This window comes from Halichoeres trimaculatus, unplaced genomic scaffold (assembly GCF_033239565.1).
Source record: "Halichoeres trimaculatus isolate MK-OKI-2021-1 unplaced genomic scaffold, fHalTri1.1 fHalTri1_scaffold_12, whole genome shotgun sequence".
NCBI lineage: Eukaryota > Metazoa > Chordata > Actinopteri > Labriformes > Labridae > Halichoeres > Halichoeres trimaculatus.
In genome coordinates, this window is record NW_027437190.1 from 14283013 (window position 1) to 14307987 (window position 24975).

At 40.1% G+C, this 24975-nt stretch overlaps 2 protein-coding genes, 1 long non-coding RNA gene and 1 other non-coding gene across 4 annotated transcripts in view; 1 reads left to right on the top strand and 3 right to left on the bottom strand.

Moving 5' to 3' along the window:
• The window catches only part of kcnn3 (potassium intermediate/small conductance calcium-activated channel, subfamily N, member 3), a 71359-nt gene extending 62996 nt beyond the window's left edge, over window positions 1-8363 (top strand). The window contains 3 exon segments of the mRNA XM_074683690.1: window positions 1676-1803; window positions 4506-4575; window positions 5368-8363. Of these exon segments, the coding sequence (XP_074539791.1) occupies window positions 1676-1803; window positions 4506-4575; window positions 5368-5811 (642 nt within the window). The 3' untranslated portion in view covers window positions 5812-8363.
• LOC141800860 (uncharacterized) lies at window positions 801-11314 on the bottom strand. Its single transcript, XR_012599354.1, has 3 exons — window positions 11099-11314; window positions 8936-8992; window positions 801-937 (listed from the first exon to the last, which is right to left on the bottom strand). It is a non-coding gene; the product is annotated as an uncharacterized LOC141800860 (long non-coding RNA).
• Window positions 11315-19737: 8423 nt separating this feature from the next.
• Window positions 19738-24291, bottom strand: rps27.2 (ribosomal protein S27, isoform 2). The gene is made up of 4 exons (XM_074683092.1): window positions 24178-24291; window positions 23633-23741; window positions 23082-23192; window positions 19738-20840 (listed from the first exon to the last, which is right to left on the bottom strand). Exons 1-4 carry the CDS (start codon window positions 24181-24183, stop codon window positions 20812-20814), a joined length of 255 nt encoding a protein of 84 aa, XP_074539193.1. The 5' UTR covers window positions 24184-24291; the 3' UTR covers window positions 19738-20811.
• LOC141801462 (small nucleolar RNA SNORA13) lies at window positions 23307-23442 on the bottom strand. Its single transcript, XR_012599399.1, has one exon. It is a non-coding gene; the product is annotated as a small nucleolar RNA SNORA13 (small nucleolar RNA).
• Window positions 24292-24975: the final 684 nt, after the last annotated feature.

Here is a 24975-nt window from a genome sequence, read left to right on the forward strand (position 1 = left end):
TGCTCTTCAGTATCCTGGCCAAGGATTATGAGAATCAGTTTTTTTTCAACTATAATCCAGACTGTAGAACTTAAACCTGTGACCTGATAAAATCCTTTCCGCCAGTGTGAGAGGCTGATTTTAAATTTAACAGTAAAACACCATCTTTAAGGGGGAAAAGGAATGTACCCATCAAGTTAAAAGCACTGGTGTTGACATGAGAGCTGCAGGGCCAAAAACAGGATGTCTTATTTTGACGATTACTCTTTGGCATCTTTGCAGTGCTGTCACTGTGTCCCTGCTACATTTGGGTGGATGTGAGTTTTGTAATCCAATTGAAACACATCAGGAGAGAAAAACACGGGACAGCAGGGTTTACATCCAAATCCTATCAGTCATGCCAGAATTTTTTTTCATGCTAGTTTCTATACATTTTGTTTACATTTTCCTGATAAGTTATCAGTACAGGTAAGAGTGACTGAATAAGACTGACCATTATTAGGGGTGATTAGAGAAACGGTGTGAACAGTGTGGCTCGATGCCCCAGAGGAGTGTGGAATATTATGCATAACATGTTGGATTAGCTCGTTGTGGTTCGACTTCTTCCCTGTCATTGAAAACACATCTGCAAAGCCAGGATCCTCCTCCTCCTCTCCTCATCCGCAGCCAATACTGTGTGTTGGTCTTCACGTGTGTGCATGTCAGCGTGTGTGTATGTGAGTGAGCAGTCCTTGACTGTGGTGGATAGGTGCTGATTAGCCAAGCTGCCGGGGTCTTTTGTGCTCCTCAGACGGGGGTATAATTGTTCTTTGTTCAGTGCTCAGCATCTCTTTGAAGTCTCTCCTTCAATTTATGTCCTTACAGATTCTCCCTCTCTTCTTCCTTCTCTGTAGTATCCACCCTCATGTTTTTTTTTGTAGTGAGGTGTCAGACTCCTGTGCTGTAATTACACAGCAACCTATGGAGATGAACACATGAAACCTACAGGGGCATAAAATGATACTTTTGCAGTCCTTAATTTGGAAAGGGAAAACAGTATTAAATTCAGTGACAGCAGTTTCACATTTCAGCAGTTCAACTAAAGTGGGAGACATGACCATCACACCACTGACTGTAACAGCTATTGCGCTCTCCAGTCGTGCACCGTTAGGCTTTTCCTCCAACATACCTCTTCTGCATGAATGAAGATCCCGTTTGTCAGCTGGTTTCAAGAGATGCCGCTCATGCTATGTTTTAATTCAGCTGCTTTCATAATGAAACGATTTTAATGAACTGTGATGGTACTGCAGTGAATTACCTCCAACCAGCCAGGATAATGCAGCCCATTTAAGTTAGTCTAGGATATAATGTGGCGTATAGACAGACCAAGAGAAGAGAGAGAGCAAGAGAGAAGTGTGTTTGAGGGGGAGACTCCTGTTAGTTTCTCATTGCCAAATCTCCCTGAGGAGAGAGCTGTTTATGAAAAGCATTGGCAAGCCAGCCTCTGTGTGCCAGGCGAGAGGGAGAGACAGAGAGAATGAGGGCAGCCTCAAAGATGAGAGCCATGGTTTGTTTTTTTTTTCTTCTTCTTCTCAGGAAGACAATGGAAAATGGTGGAAAAGAAGGATGGATAAACCTGTTGCCTGCACTGGTTGCCAAGGGCTACCTGTTGCTAATGATGTGTGTTTATATGTGTGTGTTTATTGTCTGGGTGTAGATAAAGAACGCAGCAGCCAACGTCCTGAGGGAAACCTGGCTCATCTACAAGCACACCAAGCTGATGAAGAAGATTGACCACTCCAGGGTCCGCAAGCACCAGAGGAAGTTCCTCCAGGCAATACATCAGTGAGGACACACACCTTACATACACACACACACACACACACACACACACACACACACACACACACACACACACACACACACACACACACACACACACACACACACACACACAAGGGACACATACATAACTGTGCCACTGAGATCATGGTTCCTTCAAAATCTTCTGTACTTTCTATCCACCCACTGGTTGAATCAACTCTGATAATCAGATAAAGCACACAAATCCCTACACACACACACACACACACACACACACACACACACACACACATACAGGGACACACAAAATGATTCATGATCTCCTAAAGTACTAGAGGGCAGGATCACTGCAGGAAAATACAGTTGTGGGACTTGGTAATCAGTGCATTGTGTACTATTAGGCGCACTCTGATCATTATCTTTATCTGTGCCAAGGACTGCTGTTGATGCTGCTAATAGGGGAGACTGGGGAGGGTTGTAACAAGAGACAGCCACAATTAGTCTTATTCCTCCAAAACTGTGGGAGAGCTGGCTCTCAGGCTGCACACATTCAGTCAGATCCTCCGCCCACAACAGAACACACGTCCAACATTGCTGCCGATTTATAAAAGAAAAAAACTTGTGAGGACACTTATAAGTGTATCTTTCATTTCCCGTTTTTTTTCTTACCCTTCTTTTTGTTTGTGTTAATAAGTCAAAATCAACCTAGTTGAAGCTTGATAGAGCAACTCAGGGGCTGTTTATACGGCAACAGTTTTAGGATGTAATGCAAAAGTATTGTTGCGTTTTGGCCTCTCATTTACACAAAAACAGCATTATACCTGACCAAAAAAACACAAACTTTTGAAAACAGCTGCCAGAGTGGATTTTTTCTGAAATGCTGCTGCCACTGTTGCAGTGTAAACAGCAAGTTAGCGTTTTCACTTAAAACACTGACATTACACTCCCCACATACATATGCAACAGGACAACAGTACCTTTGCTACGATCGTCACGGACTACCATGTGTGCTTGTGCTATTCAATCTGCTGTATCTGCTGACTGTCTTACAACAAAATGTGCATCTGTTGCTCCTCTTCTGCACTTCATTGCAGATCTACCAAAAGCTGCTTCTTGGCGAGACAGTTATAGCACCAACTACAGGCCTGGCATGCTTACTACAGCGTTTTCAGTCACTAAGTGTTTCTGTGTAAACGCAGATTTTTTTCACTGAGTTTTACAGATAAAACATTGTTGTGTAAACAGGGCCTTAAAAGTAACACGGTTAGCATGCCTAGCTAGCACATGGGGCTCTATTGTTAAGAAGAGGGGTACATTACCAACAAGTTAATATTAATGATTTTAGAGAAAAAAATATGGCAAGAAATAAAATATGCCACAATTTCATTTTAAAAAGACTGTGCTGTTACAACCTTCATTTTTGTTGGTGTGTTTTTTGATGCTGAATGAAAATATAATTTGGGGATATCCCCAGTATCCCCTACATACAGTAAAATATTGCACGTTTTTAAATTCACTTATTCTAAAGTGCTCGGTATGTTATTTGAACAGCTGCTGGGTTGAGTGTCTCATTAAAGGTTGTTACACTTAAAGATGGTTGTATATTCTCTTCCTGGCATCACAATTAGATACCGTTCTTTAATGTTGCCTGCTGCTTTGTTTGATCTTGAACAGTCCAGTCTAGACTTGAAAACAATTGCCTTCAAAAGGAAGAGTCAAGGGACCAAAGAGACTTTTAATTGAACAAAGGCTACTGCTGAAGCATGTGGACTGGCTGACTCAGTGAGCAAAGTGACAGGGTTATTTTAGGCTATTTCAAATGCTTTAATGGTTTAGACCTGTTTTATTTAAATACAGACAAGTTTATCACAAAGTGCAGGGTCATTAAAAAAAGCTTGGGCTTCATTGGTGACACCCCATAATAAAATATAACAGGAGACTTGCCAAGTCACAGGCCAAACTAATGATGAAAGAAACTGTTTGGGACCATAACCATAACCAACACATTATTATTATTATTATTATTATTATTATTATTATTATTATTATTATTATTATTATTATGCCAACACATTCACAAAACCTTGATGTGCCTGTGAGACCTGAGAATACAGATTTGACCTCTGGTTTCCTTATTAATATACTGACTGTTGAGATTCATCTTCATCCTATTATTGAACTGACAGAAGTATGATTTATTTATTTATTTATTTATTTATTTATTTATTTATTTATTTATTTATATTTTAATTTCATAACCTTGTTTTCCTGCTTGGTCTTTTTACCACTGCAGGTTTTAAACCATGAACTAAAGTTTGTTCTTTGCCTTTTGAGGTGGCAGCTTTGATATTACCAAACCTTTGGATTAATTCAATATTTTTTGTCATTAAGATTCAAAATTACTGTTTGGGGGAAAACTGTGTGTGTGTGTGCGTGTTTATTTTGTTAGAAAATGAAGTCCGCTAACACACTGCAGGTAAAAATGGAGCTGGAGTAGACAAGGTGACCCCTCAACAGTGATGTTGTCTGGACCCCGAGGGATTAGTTCTCTGGACCGACCACTGTGTGTTTACTGGGTTGCAACCTTTGGGAGTATGTGAATTTGTGTAATTTATGTATGAATGTGTGTGTGTGTGTGTGTGTGTGTGTGTGTGTGTGTGTGTGTGTGTGTGTGTGTGTGTGTGTGTGTGTGTGTGTGTGTGTGTGTGTGTGTGTGTTTGCAGACTACGCAGTGTGAAAATGGAGCAGAGGAAACTCAGTGATCAGGCTAACACACTGGTGGACCTCTCAAAGGTGAGACACACACCAACACACACGTCATACACTTCAACTGCTCGGTAGCTCATACCTTACATACCTTTTCCCCAAAAAAATACCTCCTAAAATTCCTCCGTTTGAGCACTGACCTGCCTGTTTCTGTGGCTTTCCATCTCCTAGCAACCAGAACAAGTGTTAAAACAGGGATGACTGAGTGAGAGAGCACGGAGGAAATGAGAGGAGGGAGGGAGGGGAGTGCTCATGTTTTTCTGTTACTGTGTGGGTGTCTGCGTGAGAATGTGAGTGCACGCGTCTGTGTTTGTGAGTGTGATTGGGTAAGGACTGGAATGAGAGGAAGAAACAGATCAAGGGGGTTTGTGTGCATGCATGTCCTTCCATGGGGAGGTGCCTCTAGCACCAAATATTTTGCAATTACGCCATCTCAATGACTCCATCTCCACTGGTCACTTATGCGTTTTGCCATGGTTACGGAGGCCAAGATGTGCGAGGAAGGGACACTCAGCTGCCTTCCTTTCATTCTTACTCTTTCTCTCTTTCTTCACAATGTTATAACGCCCACACAGAGACTTCCCTCCAGCTTCTACTTGGACATTTTTTCCTCTTGCTCACTGTTTTACTCACTCCTCCCTAGCTGCTCTGCGAGCCCTCTTTTTCACCTCTCTCTGTCTCTAACACACTTTCTTTCTTTTCTTCTTCAATCCAAAAACATTTTCTTTAATAAAGCAGCTCTCATAACTCTGGTGTATCTGTCTCCCTCGTTTCAAGCACCCTGTGTGCACTGAGTCATCTCCTCTCCTCTCCTCACAGATGCAGAGCGTCATGTATGAGCTGATGTCAGAGCTCAACGACCGCAGCGAAGACTTGGAGCGCCAGATGCTGTCCCTGGAGCAGCGAGTGGAACAGCTTACCGCCGGCTTCAACACCTTGCCCGCACACCTCTCAGCTACCCTTAGCGCCCAGCACGCCGCCTTGGTCCACTTGCTTCGCGAGAGGGATTCAAGGGACGGTAGAGGAGGTGGTGGTGGTGGTGGAGTTGGAGGTGCCGTGGTTCCTTTGTCCCCTGCTGCTTCTTTAACAAGTCCTCCAGCTCAAGTTTCTCCAGTTTCTCCAGTCCAGGCCATATCACCAGTATCTCCCCCGTCCCAGGTCACTACCCTGGCCTTAGAGTCGCCACTGTCACCTCCACCTGTGAGCCCAGAGGGCAGCCTGGAGGCGAGTCCCAACCCTAACACCTGCACTTCTAGCTGCTGAGGATGGCTCTAAGGACCAGGAGAGGACAAATGGGAGAAGGACAGAAGAGAGGAGGCCGGGCTAGTCCTCCTACTTCAGACTAAAGGAGAGGAAAAGGGAAGAGGAGGAGGAGGAGAGGGATGAGAGGTGATCCTCTGGAGCTGGAGTGACAAAAACAGCACCACGAGGAGGAATAATAGGACTAAGATGGAGGGTCTGTGTGAATGATGAGACACGTTGGGGACTTTTGGGCGCTTTCCTTAACGAGGGAAGATGATAAAATGGAGACTCTTAAAGGTGTGACGGGAAAGGATGTCAAGAGGGTGAGAAATGGAGGAAGAGAGGATGGGGAGGAGGAGGTAGAGAGGGAGGAGAACTAACTAAGAATAATTATATGAACTCAGAGCTCCAATTACTGAAAAAAGGCCTTTTACTCTCTCCATCTCTCCTTCTTTCCTTCCCCCTCTCCCAATCTCTCTTTCCTTTCATCAGGAATTAATGACCATGACTTTTTATCCTTATGATGTATTTTCTATCTGAATGCTAACTGTGTGTTAACGAGCATCCCTTTAACGGAAGGTTTGATCAATACGACCAATATATAGAAAAAAAATAAAACTAGTGGCATGCATCGCACACACTCACACACACACACACACACACAAACACACACACACGTGCAACTTACATTATCTTCGCAATACAAGTGAACACAGCACAAACCTAAATACACAATCTATCACAATGCAGGCCCTATTTCAACCCACACAGAGGAATGAATGCAGAAGCCCACAAGATAATACTAAAGCCTATACTGCCAAGCACTCAATGCACTGTCAATCACCACACAGCACTGCCAAGCAATGAAGACGCACTGTAAAAAAAAAAATGTTCATCCTAACGACTTCTCTTTTGTGGCTGTGAGCTTTTGCAGTAGTTTAGACTTACGAAGCATAGTTGTGACATTTTAACCCCTCAGCTGGGAGAAGTGTAACCGCTCAGTGAACTACACCAATTACAGATCAAGCTGAAATAAGTTGATGCGACACCGAGGGACGTGAGTCATTGTGACACTTGTTTGAGGTGAGGTGGGGAGTAGCGGATGAGAAAATAAGCAAAACATAACTACAGCAGGACGTCATTACGGCATCATTTAAGACAAATATGAGCTGATGATGATGATTAAATGTTCAATTTTGTTTATGTTCAGTGAAAATCTCAGAAAATCAGAATTATAGTCATTTCAAGAGATGTGAAAATGGTTGTCTGAAGAAAGAATAGATGACAGTGCAAACATTTCTTTAACTGCCAGACTGATCCCGCTGATTGAATATCACAGCAATTCATGACTTTAAAGATGAAGCCTTACCTTTTTTCTTTTTATGTTATTTAATTATCCACAGTCTATCTGCTCAGAGGTCTGCTGGAGACGGTGAAAATAAAGTAATCCATAAATGATAAATAATCTGTTTATTCTTTTATTTTGAAGGAGCTGAGTCAGAGTGAGTAGAGTGTTGTAGAATGTAGAGCAGTGAGATGCTGTTTTGTTTAAATTCTCTGAATAAAGAAAGCGCATAGCTAGAATTACTGAAATATTGCTTTATATTAATAATTTAGATGACCTTAAAATCACACATTTAAAATGTTATAATAAGTTGATGTGATTACGTTTTTTAAATGTATGGTTGTGTCTTCAACACCCTATAAGAGAAGGGAAGTAACTTACTGCCATTTTTATTTAAGCTTGCAGTTCCAAAACAACGCACTGTTATCATGAATGTATCCTGTGTAAAGAAATACACTCTCACTTGCTCAATCACTTAAAACTGCCACGCAGACACAGGAATGGACACCCACACTCACACACACGCAGATACACACACGCAGATACACACACGCACACCTCGACAACCAAAGTGCTCTCTCTTAAATGGACTTCAATAATAGGCAGGGAACGCTGCTGTCACTGGGGACAAAAGATAGCAGGAGGCGTTACAGATATCTTGACAATATTTCTGAGGGAATAACTGTGAAAAACTGGGCATGGACTTGTTTCAGAGCTGTGCATGGACTGATCTTCACTGCTTTATAACAGATCACGGTGAACAGATGAACACAAATAAACCTTAAAAAGGAGAAATGGCCATGAAGGAGGAGCTGTTTGTGAATAAAGAATCAAAAGAGAGAATAAGGTATATTTGAAAGGATTGATAATGGTGTGATGGGAACAGAGACAAGCCTACCCTACATTGGAGACAATATCAAAAACTGTCCAATAGTGACATGCTGTGGCCGGAATACTGAATTACATACGCTTGGAATATTGTATAGTAAGCTGTTAACGAAACCTAGCTTTGTATTGCTTAGTCTTTTCTACCATTATGATTAAACGCAGTTATAGCTGATATCTAATATTACTAAACTATAGTATTCTTCTCATTCGTCATGACAAATATGATATATGTATTAACAATATGTTAAATAATTATGAACAAGGAAAGTGCCGTTTGAGGTTGAAATTATTTTGTAATTTTATTTTATCAGAGAGAATTAATAAAGTATATATCTATAACATTATAGCTTTCGTGTTCTCTGAGTCACTGTGTTTTCAACTGACTTTGTTTTAAGTTTGTTTTTAAGTTTTCTGGTCTTTTCTTTTTCTTTTTCTTTTTCAGTGGGAGACAGGCAGATAAGAACAAGACAACACATGAAATAAAAAAGTAACACATTCTGTTTCAAACTTGTATTAAAGCCACATCAAGTAAGTTTAATGAGTTGGTTCTTGGTCTCTGTGAAAGATTATCTTTTTCTGTGACTTTTGCAGTATCCCTTGAAATTTTAAGAATTTAATATTCATGAATTTTATGCACTTAAAATTAGAAGACTGACTATATCCTTAAAGGTAGAGTCTGCAGGAGTTTACGTTGCTTGTTAGTAAACACAACCTTCAAACTGGGCACCTCCTCCTTGTTTCAGTGCCAGCGGCAGCACAGCCACAGCTTCCGACCGTGACTACATGAACACACTCACTAGATCATAACCGCCTGAAGCATCACGTTTTTCACGTTTTTACATGGGAGAAACTCCAGCCATGCACCTGACTTGGCATGTTAGCACAAGCTAATCATGGGTATTTGACACATACCTGGTTAGCAGAAAGCAAACTTGTGTCGCTCTTTGCCCCCAGCTGCTCTCCAAGTGCCTGAAAGAGAGAGAAAGTCGAGCCAAGTTTCACCCTTGTTCAGGAAAAAGCTTTAACTATTTGGCATTTCGTATCATTTTAGTCATGTATTTCTTGCTCCATGCTACATCCACGATCATAGGCGCTTAGGATAGCTTCTCCCACTCACTAATCAGCACGCAAAGTCACTCGTGCTGTGATTGGCTGATGTATTCATGCCTACTCTCTTCAAGAAACAGCCTGACTAAACCAAAACATCAATGTACAGGCAGAGGAGAGGGCTGAGGCAGACACAGACACTGACACACGTGTATAGAACCCATAGGAGACAATTGAGCAGGATTATCCCTGTAAAATAAAAAATCCTGCAGACTCCACTTTTACAGAGTTGACTTATTATGAGATATTGAAAGTGAGGTAGAATCAGATCATTATCCTGATGAATTCTGCTAGAAAAAGAACAAATGATTGATGTTTTAATGGCTAGATTAGTTTGCTTTGCAAGAAAAACATGCTACATGACAAAAACAAAGAATTACCACAGGATCTAGCAGTGAATTCAGCTAATATTGAATAGAGCAGGATAACTAAATTCTGTCTGCTGTCATTTTAACACAGTTTAAAATCTTTTTTTCTTACTTGGCAGTGCTGACAAAATTAGCAAGAGGGCATTAGGGAGAGAAAGCCAGTGGTACAGCAGTGTCATCCAGACCAAAGTGAGGTAGAGCCTCTTCAATCTCATCTCAACATGTATAGCACTTTGTGCTGCATTTCTTTTGAATGTATGAAAAGTGCTTTATAAATAAACTTGATTTGATTTGATGATCTAGCAGATAGAATAAAAAGATAGGGGGGCATTATCGGCAAACACACCTTTACACTGGTCAGGTCATTTGATCCTTCCTGGTGTCACCAGGGGCTTAATGTTAAATGACAATAGTGGCTTTGTGTATCTGAGTCCCTATAGCAGCAACATGCTTTAATAAGACAAGAGGGGGATTATCATATAAGGTAATATGTTGTAGTGACTTTTTATTATGTCCCTTATTTACTTATAGCAAAATACTGTTCACGTCTGTGCAAGGAAAACTGCTGAAAAAAACTTCACTTTTAATTAACTGCAAACAACTTTGCTTCCTGCAGTTGAGGTCTTTTGTGACTGTGTTGAAACTGGAAAGAGGCTTCAAACAACCACTGATGAAATGAAAATATGGCTGCCAGAAACCGTCTGAAAAAAGGCTACATAAGTTTAGTTATTATTTAAACCAAAATGTTCATAAAACGTGCAGATAAACAGCAATCTGAATAAAAAAATAACTTTGTACAATGTATGTTTCATATCTCTTCACATTCCAAATTAAAAACATTACTTCCCCACACACCTATTTCTTAGGCATGGAGAAAAGAGGCTGTCACAGTGCACACAAACACACACACAATCTCTCCCTGATGCAGGAAATTGTTATTTTCTAATAAAGCAGGCATTACAAACCCAGATTGCTCTGTGTTTGGCCCAAGGTGGAAATAAAACAGAATAACAGAGGTGTGAAAGCTAGGCAGCCTGAGGCGCTTCTCTGCCCAGAGCACAGCTCATACCCAGATGTGATGAGCTTGTTATCGCCGTTGTTTACTGGTGGGCTCCGCTACTCCCATGGCATATGTGTATCTTCATGATCGTGCACTGCAGTTCAAAGGAAAGGTATTTTCAACGGCCAGTTTTTAATATTCTCTTCTGCTCCCCTTTTTATCCCTCTTCTGTCTGTCAGACGCTCTCCATTTATCTTGAAAATGTATTTGAACTGTTGGAGGAAGCCAGAGAATCCAGAGAAAACTAACACATGCATGAGTGAGGCAACTTTGTATATGATCCAGCACTCCTCTTCTCCTCGTTTTTCTGTTATGACTTAAAGAAGTACAACCACTACTACTCTGAGTTTATTACGTAAATTAGTCTTTCGTTATTTTTGTTTTGTTGAAGGTACGGTCTGCATGAATTTCCAACAGTACGCGAACACACTCACTAGCCTAGCAACCGCCCGTAGCATCGCGTTTTTACGTTGAGTCTTCAGGAACGTGCACCTGACCTAGCATGTTAGCTTTGGCTAATCATGGTTATTCGACACTTACCTAGTTAGCAGAAAGCCAACTCGTGTCGCTCTTCGTCCCGTGCTGCTCTCCAAGAGCCCGAAAGAGAGTGAAAGTCGTGCCAAGTTTCACCCTTGTTTGGTAATAAGCTTTGGCGTTTAGTTTCATTTTGGTTGTGTTTTTTCTTTTTCCATGCTACGTACGTCCACTAACGTAGCCGCTTAGGTTAGCTTCTTCCGCTCGCTAATCAACACGCAAAGTCACTTGCGCACTGGGCGTGCTGTTATTGCCTGAGGTAACTACACTCTCCAGCAAGGGGCAAGATCTGGGTTGTGTCCGAAATCACCTCTTCATTCTCTACTCCCTACTTGATAAATTATAAATTGGGATTTATTACGAACACAGCTCGGTTTAAACATATGTGAAGTGCTAAAAGTTGCTGATCATTGAGGATCTGTTTGAGGCTGGCTGCAGAAAGACCTGTAGTCATGTACACACCCAGCAAAAAAAAAAAAAAAGTTTAAGGCATTAAAAAGCATATGCACAAGCAAAAAAACCACATGAATTGCTCATTTCACTATTGGCACACAACGTGTGTGTGTGTGTGGGGGGGGGGGGGGTTCTAAGGCCGTTTTCGAATTTGCATACTATACTAGCAGTGCCTACTGATTCGACCAAAATGTAATATGCAGTATGCAGTATGCAGTATGCGAACAAATGTCAGAGTTGTGGTATGAGAAAAATACCCGGATAACGTTCTGAATCAGGAAAAATCCACAGTATGCATCGGACCAGTCTGCTTCGCCTACTGTTACCCACAATACAACGCGCCTGGTCCCATATCAGAAGTGAAAATGGCAGAGAGCGGAGCAACAAAAACCGGAGTAGCAGAGGAATATAAATGTAAGAGCCTACTACATACTGCTTATGAAAGTAGTGTGTAGTGCCTACTACATACTACTTTCATAAGCAGTATGTAGTAGGAGATATACATATCATTTGATTGTCCAATCAGAGACACAGCTCAACTCACATGACCGACAGGCGCTCTATAGCTGTTAGAAAGGTAGCTCGAACTGGCGTCATATCAAATGTGGCCGCGTCTGTGGATTGGCTTCACTTTATGGAGTCAGGAACAGAAGGGTGACATGTTGACTGGGTCAAGTTTTATACAGTCTATGCTCTCCACCTTGAAACATCCCAGTACAAGTACAACCAAATCATCAGCATACAGGCTGAGGATAGGGTTGAAGCAGACACAGACACTGACACATGTAAAGAGGCCCATAGGAGACAATTAAGATGGATTATTCCTGTCAAAGTGTTTTTTGGTTTCATTTTTGTTTGTTTTTTTAATCCTGCAGACTCTACCTTTAAGTATCTAATAATTGATAGAATTGATACACATATATGAATTTTTATATTTGTTTCCCCCTCAAACATAGTGTGCCCAAAATTACAGCACAGCAGTACTTTTCTGGGCCCCAGAAGTGATATGTGTATCTATGCTTAAGTTACTGCTGTGTCCATCCTTGCCAAAGTAACTATGCTACACTTACACCTACACATACTAAGTGCCAATTTTTCCCTTTATAGACTACAACGTAGACATTTTTATTTTATGGGGCTGGATGCACACAGTAAGTGGATTATGATTTTATGGCTATGTGCTTTCTGCATTTTCTGTTCAATTAACTTCCTTCATCCCTCAAGTCCATTAGAGGGGTGATTGGATTAGTTGGTTATGCAGCACGCACACAATCATGGGAGTAACTTTGTTATTGCATCAGCAGATCTGGATAATAATATTAATGTGGGCTTTTGTTGGTAATAGATCAGATTAGGAGCGCTTAAATATCTGCCTGATACATTCATGCCAATGTTTATCGTGCAGTCTGCTGAAGTCTAGCACACCTTCAGTGCTCTATGAAGTTTTAATACCGATGAAGTGTGGCCTGCATCCAAATATAAATGCATGTGCAGAGCTTGTATTTCCAGTCAGTCTTGATTGAATGAGGATGGAAATTCCTAGAAAACAACAGCTCTACTACAAACTGTATACTCTCTATGTACTTGTGAGCAAACCTTGTCCAAGACTAGCTTTTGTGACCATCACCAAAGAAGCAGACCAGTACAATATTAACTCCATGGCAACACAAGCCACCCACACACCCCTCTGGCCATGTGCAGGGGATGTTCTTCTGTGCGCGTGTGTTTGTGTGTGTGTGTGTGTGTGTGTGTGTGTGTGTGTGTGTGTGTGTGTGTGTGTGTGTGTGTGTGTGTGTGTGTGTGTGTGTGTGTGTGTGTGTGTGTGTGTGTGTGTGTGTGTGTGTGTGTGTGTGCATGAAAGAGTAAGAGAAAGAGTGAGAGAGCAGAGGTTGTTAATTGACCTATTTTTCAGGCTGTTCAGTTGAATCAGGATGAAGGGAGAGACGATGGGGTTTTTAATGATGCCACAGGAGAGTCGTGCTTTGTTTCTCCCCTGACAGGACTTCATCTGTTGCTGCTTCCGCTGACATAACTCTAATACCTGTAACACTTGCATACTCCACTCACAAGCCTGGTCATCTGTGCTTTTAAGGTTTGGGTGTACTCTTTTTTTTCTTCAGTGGTTGGTTTTTCTTATCTCATCTATTCTCTGTGTTTGCTTCTGAGATGAGATACCTCCTGTCAGAGTGTCTCGTTGTGTATGAAGCAGGTCCCAAGTTGAGGACTCTGGACAGTCAGCCAATTAGAGGCAGGAGCAGTTGCCAGGCGTGCTCAATCCTGGATGTTAGCATCCAGGTGGGACTTGATTTAAATGAGATATTTTCACCCTTGACATCGTTTGAGTATGTGCGTCTACCTTACTGCAGGTGTTTTGCAGCATGAAAAACTTTTAATGCTAATTGATCTGCAATCAAATAGGAGAGGAGGCAGGAAGTTGGTTTGTCCTTATTCTTCCTCTTCCTCCTCTCCCTCATCTGCCCAGCCAACCCTGCTCACAGTCCCAGCACCCGGCAAACACTGCGAGTTTCTTCATTCAGTTTTATTTGCTCTGCCCTTTATGATCCTGCTTCCCTGCTGTTAGCTCTGAACCCTCTGCTTATCACTATTATGCACTCACACACACACACACACACACACACAAACACACATGCACGAGCACAAACACAAACAGGGGGGTAATATTAGAATCTTATATTCAATTGAACTCTTCCCTCCTCTCTCTGCTTCCCCCATCCCTTGCCTGTTACTTCCCTGAGAAGTGATGCTGGTTTCTATGCCAACCGTCTGTGTCTGTATTAGACGGGAGTTTCTTACACAGACTAGATGAATCCAAAGCAAGGGAAGTCGCAGAAACACAAATGCACACACACACACACACACACACGCACACATGCACACACTCTCTTTCTTGCACACTGAACATGTAGGCACTTTGCAGAACGGTTAAGTAGCATGTCCTTCACATTAAGTGTTGGTAGAACAGCTCAGAGAACAATAATGATCTGGGGACTCAGACAAGAAGACACAACTATCTAAAACAGAGACTGAATGCTCTTTGTTTTTCAATGAAGGTAACCTCAAGGAGGAAAGCATACATGTTTACAGCAATTACTGATCTTATGTAGTTATATAGCAAGTTGACAAGCCCCTACTTGCTAAAAACTGTAATGTTGTGCCTATGCTTCATAACCATTTGAACAGTCATGATGTTCCCTGACATGTTGGTGGATAATAACATGCTGATGTGGTGCCGACTCATATTCACAAGAATGTAGGTCAGCTCGATGGCAGACTGTAAATTTCCTTTTCTTCTGAGTGTTTATGTGTTCTCTTTTTCTGAGATCCTGGCCCTAAGCAGGTATGTATGGTTTGGTTCTTGCATTAATGACAAATACAATGGAAAAATGGTTGGATTCATTGAAAGATTTGGTGAACATAAGGTAGAACAGGCAATCTGTTTGATTCCTGTTTCCATTTTTCCCCTGCAATTTTGGGACAATCCGTCCTAAAAAAAAAAAAAATGGGGGGCCTCTTCTTCAGAATTCATGCAACAGTTTATGTGTATACTAACATTATTCAGATAATTTCTGACTTAGAAACTTTCCTGGCAGGAAAAATCATCTATTTGCCAGCTGCATTTAAACACGCTCAGTAACAACTTGGCAAACAAAAACAACTGAGTGGCATCTGGCTGGTGATAATGTATTTACATTTATGAGCCTCTCTTCCATGCTACTATTGACAACAGTCCTAACACATTATCTGCCTCCTCCATTAAGGACTCAGCTGCAATTAGCCAACACAAAGCAGTGTGCTCAAACACAGGAACAGCCTGTGTTTACATCTCTCCCCCTGCCATCCTATTTCTCTCCCTTCGGCTCCAGAAGATGATCTTATCAAATATTTTCATACTTTTGTATCTTAAAGCCGCACAAAGATGATTTATCCCTGTATCCACCCTGCTGTAGATTTCCCCTGTCGTGTAGTTAGGCTGCAGCTGAGAGAGTTTGACCAGAGATGCATGCAGTTTGATGTCCCCACCTCCCCCTCAAAGACTTCTCAGACTTCTCTCCATCTCCCACATGGTGCTGGCACACACACACTCACAGCATGCAGACTATTTAAGCTACATGGTCAGAATTATTAATGCAGGAAATTATCTGAGAAACAGGGATGATTAATTCCAAGCTGTGTCAAACTGACATGACTGATTGTTTTTACTCGGTCGCTGAGCTTTTAATACTCATGGCCATTCAGGGAGAGCATCCATCACGGTAACCCTAACTTTGTGTGTGTGTGTGTGTGTGTGTGTGTGTGTGTGTGTGTGTGTGTGTGTGTGTGTGTGTGTGTGTGTGTGTGTGTGTGTGTGTCTGAAGGCATATGTTTGCACATATTACCTCTGTCACTCTGGAACTCAGGGGACCCCTAACTCTGAGGGCTGCTGGGAGATGGTGAAACACATGCATCAAAGTAGATTCACTCTGGCCTTATGAGGCAACACTACTGTAATCACTGAACACATGCTCACTCGAATGTCATAACATTGTATTCTTTTAACCTATATTGAAGATATTACACTTATGCAACAGATATATTCTTCTTCTGGCGTCAGCCTTTCTTAATACTTAATGCGTATTACAGGCAACAAAATGGTAGAATACTCTTTAAATCAGAAAATGTAATTTGAAGATTCAAGTATTTCTGCCTACAAAAAAGGTATATCTGGAATTTCTGATTTCTGGGGGGAGTTTCTAAATACAAAATCCTGACAGATACTTGAGTAGTAATTATAATACATTACAGAAGCTTCTTGTACCATAAGGTTAGTGTCACCTGAGGAATTTACTGACAGTGGGGGTTAGAAAAGACAATCCAACCCACAATCAAAATAAATCACTGGATAAATATGTACCACTAAATATTTCCATTTCTGCCTTTTAATCAGTGCTAAAGTAGTTTACTTACCAACAAATGGCAAACATTGTTATCAACAAAATCTTTGCTAGGTTTAAGGGAACTGTGAGGACTATCTTGGGTCAGAGTAACACGCACACTGTAGCTTAAATGACTCTTAAAGTGTGTGTGACTGGATCTTTTTTTTAAACATTACCTTTTTTTGTTGAAGATCACTTTTTACTGGATACAACACAACAAGGTGATATATTTATCAACAGTTATGTAGCCCTGCTGTTCAAAGTGTCATCTTTGTAACTTTGTAAGTGTGTACTGTTGTTTGGTAGCCAACCACATTTAGCGTTACCCACAGCCTGGTTCTCTGACAAATCCTCGTTATGTCCTGTCAGTCATCTACCAAGCAGAGCTAACGTAACCTCACTCTTTATTTTATTGACAGACTCCCAAGTTTGAACAGACCACTGCAGAATAACTGCTGACTGTGGGTTGGCATGAACATTACCACAAACAGTTTAGTTCTTTCAGCCTTTAGCTCGGGTTGTATCACTCTCCCGTTTAGCTTTCTTCTGCTCTTCTGTCCTTTTTTCATCTGACAGTTTAGCTCCTGTGTCCACCATCACCACAAAATTAATCACAGAAATTGTTTTCGGCAGATAACAACACAGATCTCTCTTCCTCTACTAAACTTTGTTAGCCAGCCTGGCGTTGTCATAGAGACTCTGATGTGTCATAAATAAATCCAGTACTGTCCAAACCAATCTGGAAGCTGAGGAATAGCATTTAGCAATGACCTATATTGGTGCTGGTAATCTCATTTTAAAGTGTGGATAACAATCAGGCATACATCTGGAAGTAAGACTTTTTCAAGATCACTCAGAACTCCTCATGATCCTTTTAATGTAATCTGAAAAAATGTTAACATTGTAGCTAATTCCTCAAGGCAGTCTGTAGGTTAAAAATATAATCTTTGACATAAAGCTAGAATTTCTTTATGATTTCTGTTTAGTTGTTTACTAGTCCGAGGATAAAAAAGCGATGTGAACTGTAAGACACCATCCAATGAAACCTGTAACTCAACAGTATAATTTTCTCTCTGCTGCTGTTGAAACGTGCTGATAGGATTTAAATTTTAACCAGACAAAATGAGTCTGACTTTTTGTGTTGCCAGCCGCCCTGCACCCTGCATTCTGTGTCAGACTGTCACAGGACACAGGTCTTCACTGTGCTGTATCCAGTCGGTTCTGACAAGTGGCCCAGACTCTGGCTCTTTTCTGTTGGAGGTTATTTGCATGGAGACACATGGGGTTAGCTGGAGCTTGCTCAGTAGATTTCAGGTCAGTTAATTGTGCACTGAAAGCTGGTGATGTGTAATTACTCTGTCCTTGGCTAAGTAGAGACTTTTATAAACAGAATTACGTGTGTGTGTGTGTATCCGCATTCCACCCAGTTGAGTGTGCTTTGTGCATGTTTTCATCTTCTTGCGGAAAGGCCAACAGGCCGCACATCCAGCATACAAACACAAAACACTTCTTCACACTTCTGTTACCTCTATGTCTCTTCTCCTTTTTTCTTTCTTTTTTCTTTCAAATCACTTTTATTCAGTAACTTTCACGTTGCCAGATTTAAACCTCGGATGAGAATGCAAACTGCGGATCAATGCTGTAAAACCCATCTGGCCATGTCTCTGAATGACTTTTTCTTCACCTTGCCATCGATCCTGCCATTCAATCCTCCTCTCTGCCTCCCACACACAGATAACCTGGCACAGATGACTCCAGCTTTCAACAGACATGTTTAGGTCTGCAGCACAAAGGACCCCAGCAACACCTTCAGTGACTACACTTCTGTATACATCACGCCTGCTATCTCCTTTCCTCTGTATTAATCCGAACAGAGAAATGCATCAGAATTAAGTGCCACAAAGACAAGAAGCCAAACAACAAACCAAAATATGTTGGTATGAGTGAGGGGCTGTCAGGATAATGAATCAAATAGTCAATAGTTTGTGTATCTTTAGGACTAAACCCACAAAGAATAAAAAAGTCTTCAAAAATGTTTCCAAACACTCCACCAAAGATTCAAGACTTTCAGCTGAACATGCTTCCTAACAGAAGCTGGAGTGCTGGCTGCTGACACAAACTTTGCACTTGAGCACCCCCTGCCTTCACCTTTACAGATAGCACAGCTGTACAGTACCAGTTGACCTGTTGGAGACCTGAAACTACAAGACTACTCGGTCTCATGTGTAAGTCTTGCCATATCTGCATTAATTACCAACAGACGTGCAGATGTAACAGACATATTTGCTAACCCTGGAAGTAGCATATAAATTTTGTTAACTATTTCTATTAGTGATTTCTTGAGGAAAATCAGCCACGTGTCAAATATACTTCTGCCATCATTACAGACTTATGAAATTAAACCTCACCAGTCCCTCAACCGTCTCTTGATACCAGCAGATAAGACATCCGTTTTCCGCAGTGTTACATGCCGCTAACTATGAAAATTTTCATGGTGTTTTTAATACTATTCCTGCAAACTATATTTTTGGCCCAAAATACTTCTTATCCTGCTTTCTGAATTGATGTATGTTGGGACATCAGAGATTGCAATTTAACCGGAGACTGAAGGACATTGATAGCATGTGCATATCGTATTTAAGCATAGGGGGAGTCCCACCTTGCTGCTGTAGTAAAAGCTATTTTATGTGACAGTGCATGGTGGTTAGTTTGAGCTAAGCCATATGGACTGAAGTGTGGAAAAAGTTAGTAGTTGTACCTGAAGATGGAACTCAAGGTCTTCGGAAAATCCAGTGACAAATGACAGGGGTTGCATTACACAGAAATGTTTTCAGGAACCACCCACAGTGGTTTGTTTCATATCATGTTTTTAATGTTGTTTGATGTGAATTTTTTTATACCAGTATTTCAAAATAGTTCCCCTTATTTAACTTAGCGAAAAAAATAGTATTGTTAGGGTACCAAAATAGGGTTTTTTTTTCAGTTTTTATCTGGTGATATCTGAAGGAGCTCTGAAGTGAAAGTAAAATGATACAGTCCCTTAAAGATAGCTTCACATGTAGTCATTGTCAGTGCACATACCCCTTATCAACACTAATACAGACTACAAAAAAAACAAGTGAAGGTCTTCATAGATTGAAGTCCTACTACTGATACAATCGGTTGAAACTATCATTCAAAACTATTATCTCAGCTTTTGGTGTAAGAGGTCTCTGTTGTGTAACAACCAATCAGCAACAAGAAGGCACATTTCATCAATTGTGATTTATTAATAAGCTCTGTTCAATTTACAAGCAAAAAGAAAAAAGACTTCACCCTTAAGGAAAGATGTTATTCACTCCCTCCCAATTGGATTCTTCTATTGCTGCTTTCACATTTACACTGTGCAAATCACATACATGTCTACAACCAAAAATGAAAGCTGTGGTTAAACCGAAATTAAAAACAGTTGTAGTTTATCTTGAGATTTAACCCTATCATCCTAAGGCTTTAGGATTTTAACTTTCTTTTGCATCTTGAAGAGAAATATTTAAAAGTTTTATTGAAAACATTGCAAGCACATATAAAATCACACACTAAAATATCCAAAGTGATGTCATTTAGTGTTAATTCCCTGTGTACTGTGTTTTCATTTAAAAAGCATTAGCAAACCCAAGCAGCGCCAGCAATGACACACCCTGAATCAAATCACAATAAGACACAACCCTGCACTAACATCTGCCTACTCAAATGTTGACTCTGCCCCAGCAGGTATACATTATTCATATGAGTGTGAATTTATCTCACGTCTGGACACAGATCATTCAGCATTTATAAGGCAAAGTGCAGCTTGTAAATATTATAACTGTAGTAAAGGCTATTTTCTTTGCTTTAATTCTAGTCGTCATTGCCTAGAATTGACCAGAAAAAAAAGTCTTAAAAAATCATACTCCACAAATATCTGCTGAAGCTTTACATGTATACTTGGAGGATACCAAATATCAGAATATTAAAATCCCCTATTCTTTTTAACCACATTTTTAAGGGTCCTGAGCTGACAATTGCCTTCTACCAGGCCAAGTGACATCTTAGAGCCTTCATGAGATCAGAAGAAACTTGAAGACAAGCATGCAGGATTAATTTACCAAAAAACACAACCTAGGTTTATTGAGAGCAAAGAATTGATAGATGCGTGTTCTTGATGGGATCTCAACATCGCAAAGCATAGTTGATGCATACTGTGCAGACATATTTTACACACTTTGTATTCATGCCCTTAATTTCTTCTTCTCATCACATTGTCGGGTCCATGGCAGTGTTGCTCCGTCTTTTCCCGTCCTTGACTGGGTCAAACTAGTGCTGTTTCCTCCTGAATGAGCATCCTGGTAAAAGAAGCAAAAATTTAATATAAGAGTAAAATTAACAAAGTAACAAAGGCAAGTGTAATTTAGTTTTTTTTTTTTTTTATGTCTGAGAGAGTAGTTGATCCATTTGTGATGTTGGCTGTGTTGATTGTCTGCCCAGTTAAATGGAAGCTGGATGGTGGTGTAAAAAAAAAGGCTGTGTGCTAGAGCAAAAACAAAAAAAAAACTAAAATTAATAAATTTTTGGTCAGTTTATATTAAATTTCTCATTGAAAACCCTGAAGCTGAGAAAAGTAACTTTGAAGCTCCAGTAAGCAACTTTTGGGGTCTGGATTGTCAGAACAGAAAGTGCTCTGGATTTCGTTACAGAACATCTGTATTCCGCTACAACAATGCAGTTCGTTTACTGGTCAAAAGACTCTTAACTCACTGTGCGACAGCAGCTGTATTTTTTTTCTCCCGGCTCACAGTCTTATCTAAAGCAAAGCTTGATTAAGCTTTTCAACAAGGAGACACATGGCAATCACAAAGAAGGTAAGTTGTTGGATGTCTTCCATTGTTGCCTCTTGTTTAATGTGCTGTGTTTTTCCTCTTCATTGGATTTATTAGCGGTGTAATGGACACGGCTATCAGCATCAGGCTTAAGGCTGTGTTATGCTTTCCATGCAAATGTGATGCACGGAAGTGAGACGCACGAGATCCGCGGAAGAGAACGTGCAAAGCTTTTTGCTCCTTAGCATCCCACGCAACGTCTGTTTGTGTCCATTTCCAAACTGAGGGGGGCCGTGTATCATAAACATACGTCTACCAGAGTTCCTGACGATAGTTTAAGAAGTTTGGCTTTGTTTACAACAAATTTAAATATTGGTCCCGGAGCTTATTCCAGGCTCTTTTAACAGATTACTCATTTCTGCCAATTTCAATTATTAGTTATTAGTAATTAGTTATTAACCACTTGGTTATCATGGTGATCTTTGTGTGAAGAGCTACCACCAAACACCACCAAAATAACATCCTAGCTCTCTTGGATGTTGCTCTAAATGTTTTTGTTAATCTCTCTTAACAGCTATCTGCATGCAAGTGCAGATGGCAATAACCAGTAGTTTTAGATTTAACATTTCAATTTTAGCTATGAATTGCTTGAGGCTTTGTTATGAAACCCAAACAAGTTTTAGTTTCAAAGAAAAATGCATCAATGTTGGAGAGGTACAAATGAAACATTAACATTCAAGAAGCTAAACCCAGAGGGGATTTTCCTCCTATATTAGAGATGATCGAAAACAAACACAGCAAATAGATTTTTAAAACCATTGTTCCAACTTTTATATACAACAAAATAAAGCCCTTATAGATCCTTTTAATGCCCCCAAATTATTCATTCCTATTGTTTGTGATGGGATTACGTGTGTGTATAAGTTGCATAAACTGACTCACTGCAGAGAGTACAACAGGACACTTAAACTACTGTTATCTGCCTTTTTAGTGTCTGAGTCAACTCCAAACAAGAGCGGTTTTAGTGCGAGCAGTTGCTGCCTCGGACGTAGTAACTTACAGCAGAGCATACTGAAAAGGCACCACGGCAGAGTGTCAGGAAGAACATACTTTGACCTCAAGCTCAAACTATACTTAAAAAAAAACGACACATATATAAAATACTACCCTTTTATCTAAAGAGATTATATTATACATTTTGATTTTTTTTAAAACAAATATTAAGTTGAAATATGTCAATCCCAAATGTGGACAAGTATCAAATTGCAAGGTTCACTTCACTTATGTTGCAGTTTACCAGCAAAGGACTGCAGGCTTTTCTGAACAGCTTTTACATAAAGTAATACACAAGATTTCAGCAAGATCAATACAAAATTTCCTGTTGTACACACCAGGAGGGTCTCAGCAAAATGTCTGAATGAAAAAGAATTTGTGCTTGCAGATAATTGTGTTGAAATAAATCAACAATGATGAATTTCTGTCACAACTACAAGAGTCACTGTATGCCTCAGTTGACACCCTGTTCATGACGATTACAATGAGAGGGCAACACAAAGGCAAAGAAGTCTGTACATAACAAGAATGGGTCCTGTTTTCAGACACTCAAATATTCAGTAATTTATTATTAAAAAAACACAGAGTTAATAAAATGCACAGACAGAGATCTGATGGGGTGTCTTTTTAAACAGATTTGACAGTGTCAAGCTACAAGTACATTTGAGACGACAGGTACTATTTCCTACAAACACCCCTCCCCCCTTCCTGTACCTTCTGTGAGGCGAGCTTTTCCTCCTGTAGGCTGACAGAGGACTGTGGAACAGCCGACACACAGTACTACAGTCTGAGCATGACTAAACACTGTAGTGATCTTGTAGCAACCTGCAAAAAAACACACATGTGAACTCACAAGGGCAGCCATGAAAGTGAAACACTACAAGCAACAGCAACCTGCAGTGTAACAGCCATTATAAAACCATTTGTACAGTTAACTATTACTGTTCCAGTAACTGTTTGTATAAAGGAGTCACATGAAACTCATTCCACAGACAGACAGTCACATGTGTCACTGTATGCCTAATTTGACACCCATATCACCAAGAGAGTGATGAGAGGGCAACACATATAGGCAAGATATCGGATAATCTACCAGAATGACAACCTTTCGTCACATCATTTCAAGAAGCAGTAGTTATGGTGACTCAAAGACCCAGATTTTAATTTTTGGTACAGTACTGAGATGTCTCTGTACTTTGAACATATTTTCATTTTCCTGTCAAGAATCCAGGATTTGATCTGGCTGCCATCAAAAACAAACTGACCTGGGCATTTGACATCCATGAAGTAGGAATTAGGACACTGAACAAGACGTTTTTTCTTGTGAGTCCTCCTCTCCGCGTCCGGACTAGGGTGCAATAGATCCTTTGCAAGCTGAAAGAGAAACACAGAAAAGCCATCAGCTTGATTCTTGTACCTCCATGGAGACTTCTGTAACAAAACAAGTTTCCTGTGGGGATCAAAGGTCGACAACTCTTTACCCGCAGATGCCAAGAAGGGAAACCAAGACAAAGTAATGCCACAAATTGCGATATATCTATACTGTACTTAAATCTTGGATCGTGGATAAACAGAGAGAAATCATCACGAGTCTTGAGGTCCAAATGGTGCCTCGTGTGCTGCTTTGTGTAACACGTGTCTCGCCATATTGAGGTTTTTTCTACATGTCTATACGCGCATTACACACGCACAAAATCCATTAACAACGCACTAAATCGACGCCCTTTGACACTGCACAAAGTTTCTCGCGTTGAAAACACTTTTGAAGACCGATGTCAAATTTAAAAGACGTAGTCGTAGAGTTACTTACTGGCATGTCTGCGTGGCTTCAAGCTCACCGGAAAAACACACTGACGACGCACCGGAAACCCCTGACTGGTGGTAAGGACAATGCGGAAGATAAGCGTTTTAAGTTTTTTTTTTTTTCTTCTTTTTCAATAAATAGACGCGCTTTTCAATTACTTTTTCACACTCTAAAACCCATTAAATAAATAAATAAATAAATAAAAAATACATATAAACATACAGCCAAACACTACAGTTTCGTGCAGCTAAAATGCTAGTACCACTCTAATATGTTCTGTAACTTTGTTTTAAGCCACTTCGGTTAAATCAAACGAACCTTAAGCTTTTTAAATGGTTCAATTGAATTTAAGGGAAAGTTTAATTTTTACTTTGAATTAACCTCTTGTGTTTTCAAATACAAAATATAAAGATCATCGTAATAAAAAAGACATTATTATTATTATTATTATTATTATTATTATTATTATTATTATTATTATTATTATTATTATTATTATTTTTATTATTATTATTAACGTTGTTGTTGTTGTTGTTGTTTTAATATTATCATCATTATCATTAAATCATATGTTATAATAGCTATTTATTTATTTATTTCAACCGTATAGACATAGTATTACAAAGGATTGACATGAGTGGCTTGGCAAGAAATTTAAGTACATCAGCTTATTCAGACGACAACCAATCAGTAAATAAACTAATTAATTAATTAATATGTGGCACATTATGGATGCCCGATGCCGCTAAGTAATAAAGGACAACTAAATTTTAGAGAATATCTTTTTTTTTTTAAAGTAAAGAG

Coding starts and splice junctions, on each gene's coding strand:
- rps27.2 (XM_074683092.1), bottom strand. Junction 23,193..23,632: donor CATGGATGTCAAATGCCCAG/GTCAGTTTGTTT, acceptor GTTTTTTTGCAG/GTTGCTACAAGATCACTACA. Junction 20,841..23,081: donor AAAAGCTCGCCTCACAGAAG/GTACAGGAAGGG, acceptor TTCTTTTACCAG/GATGCTCATTCAGGAGGAAA.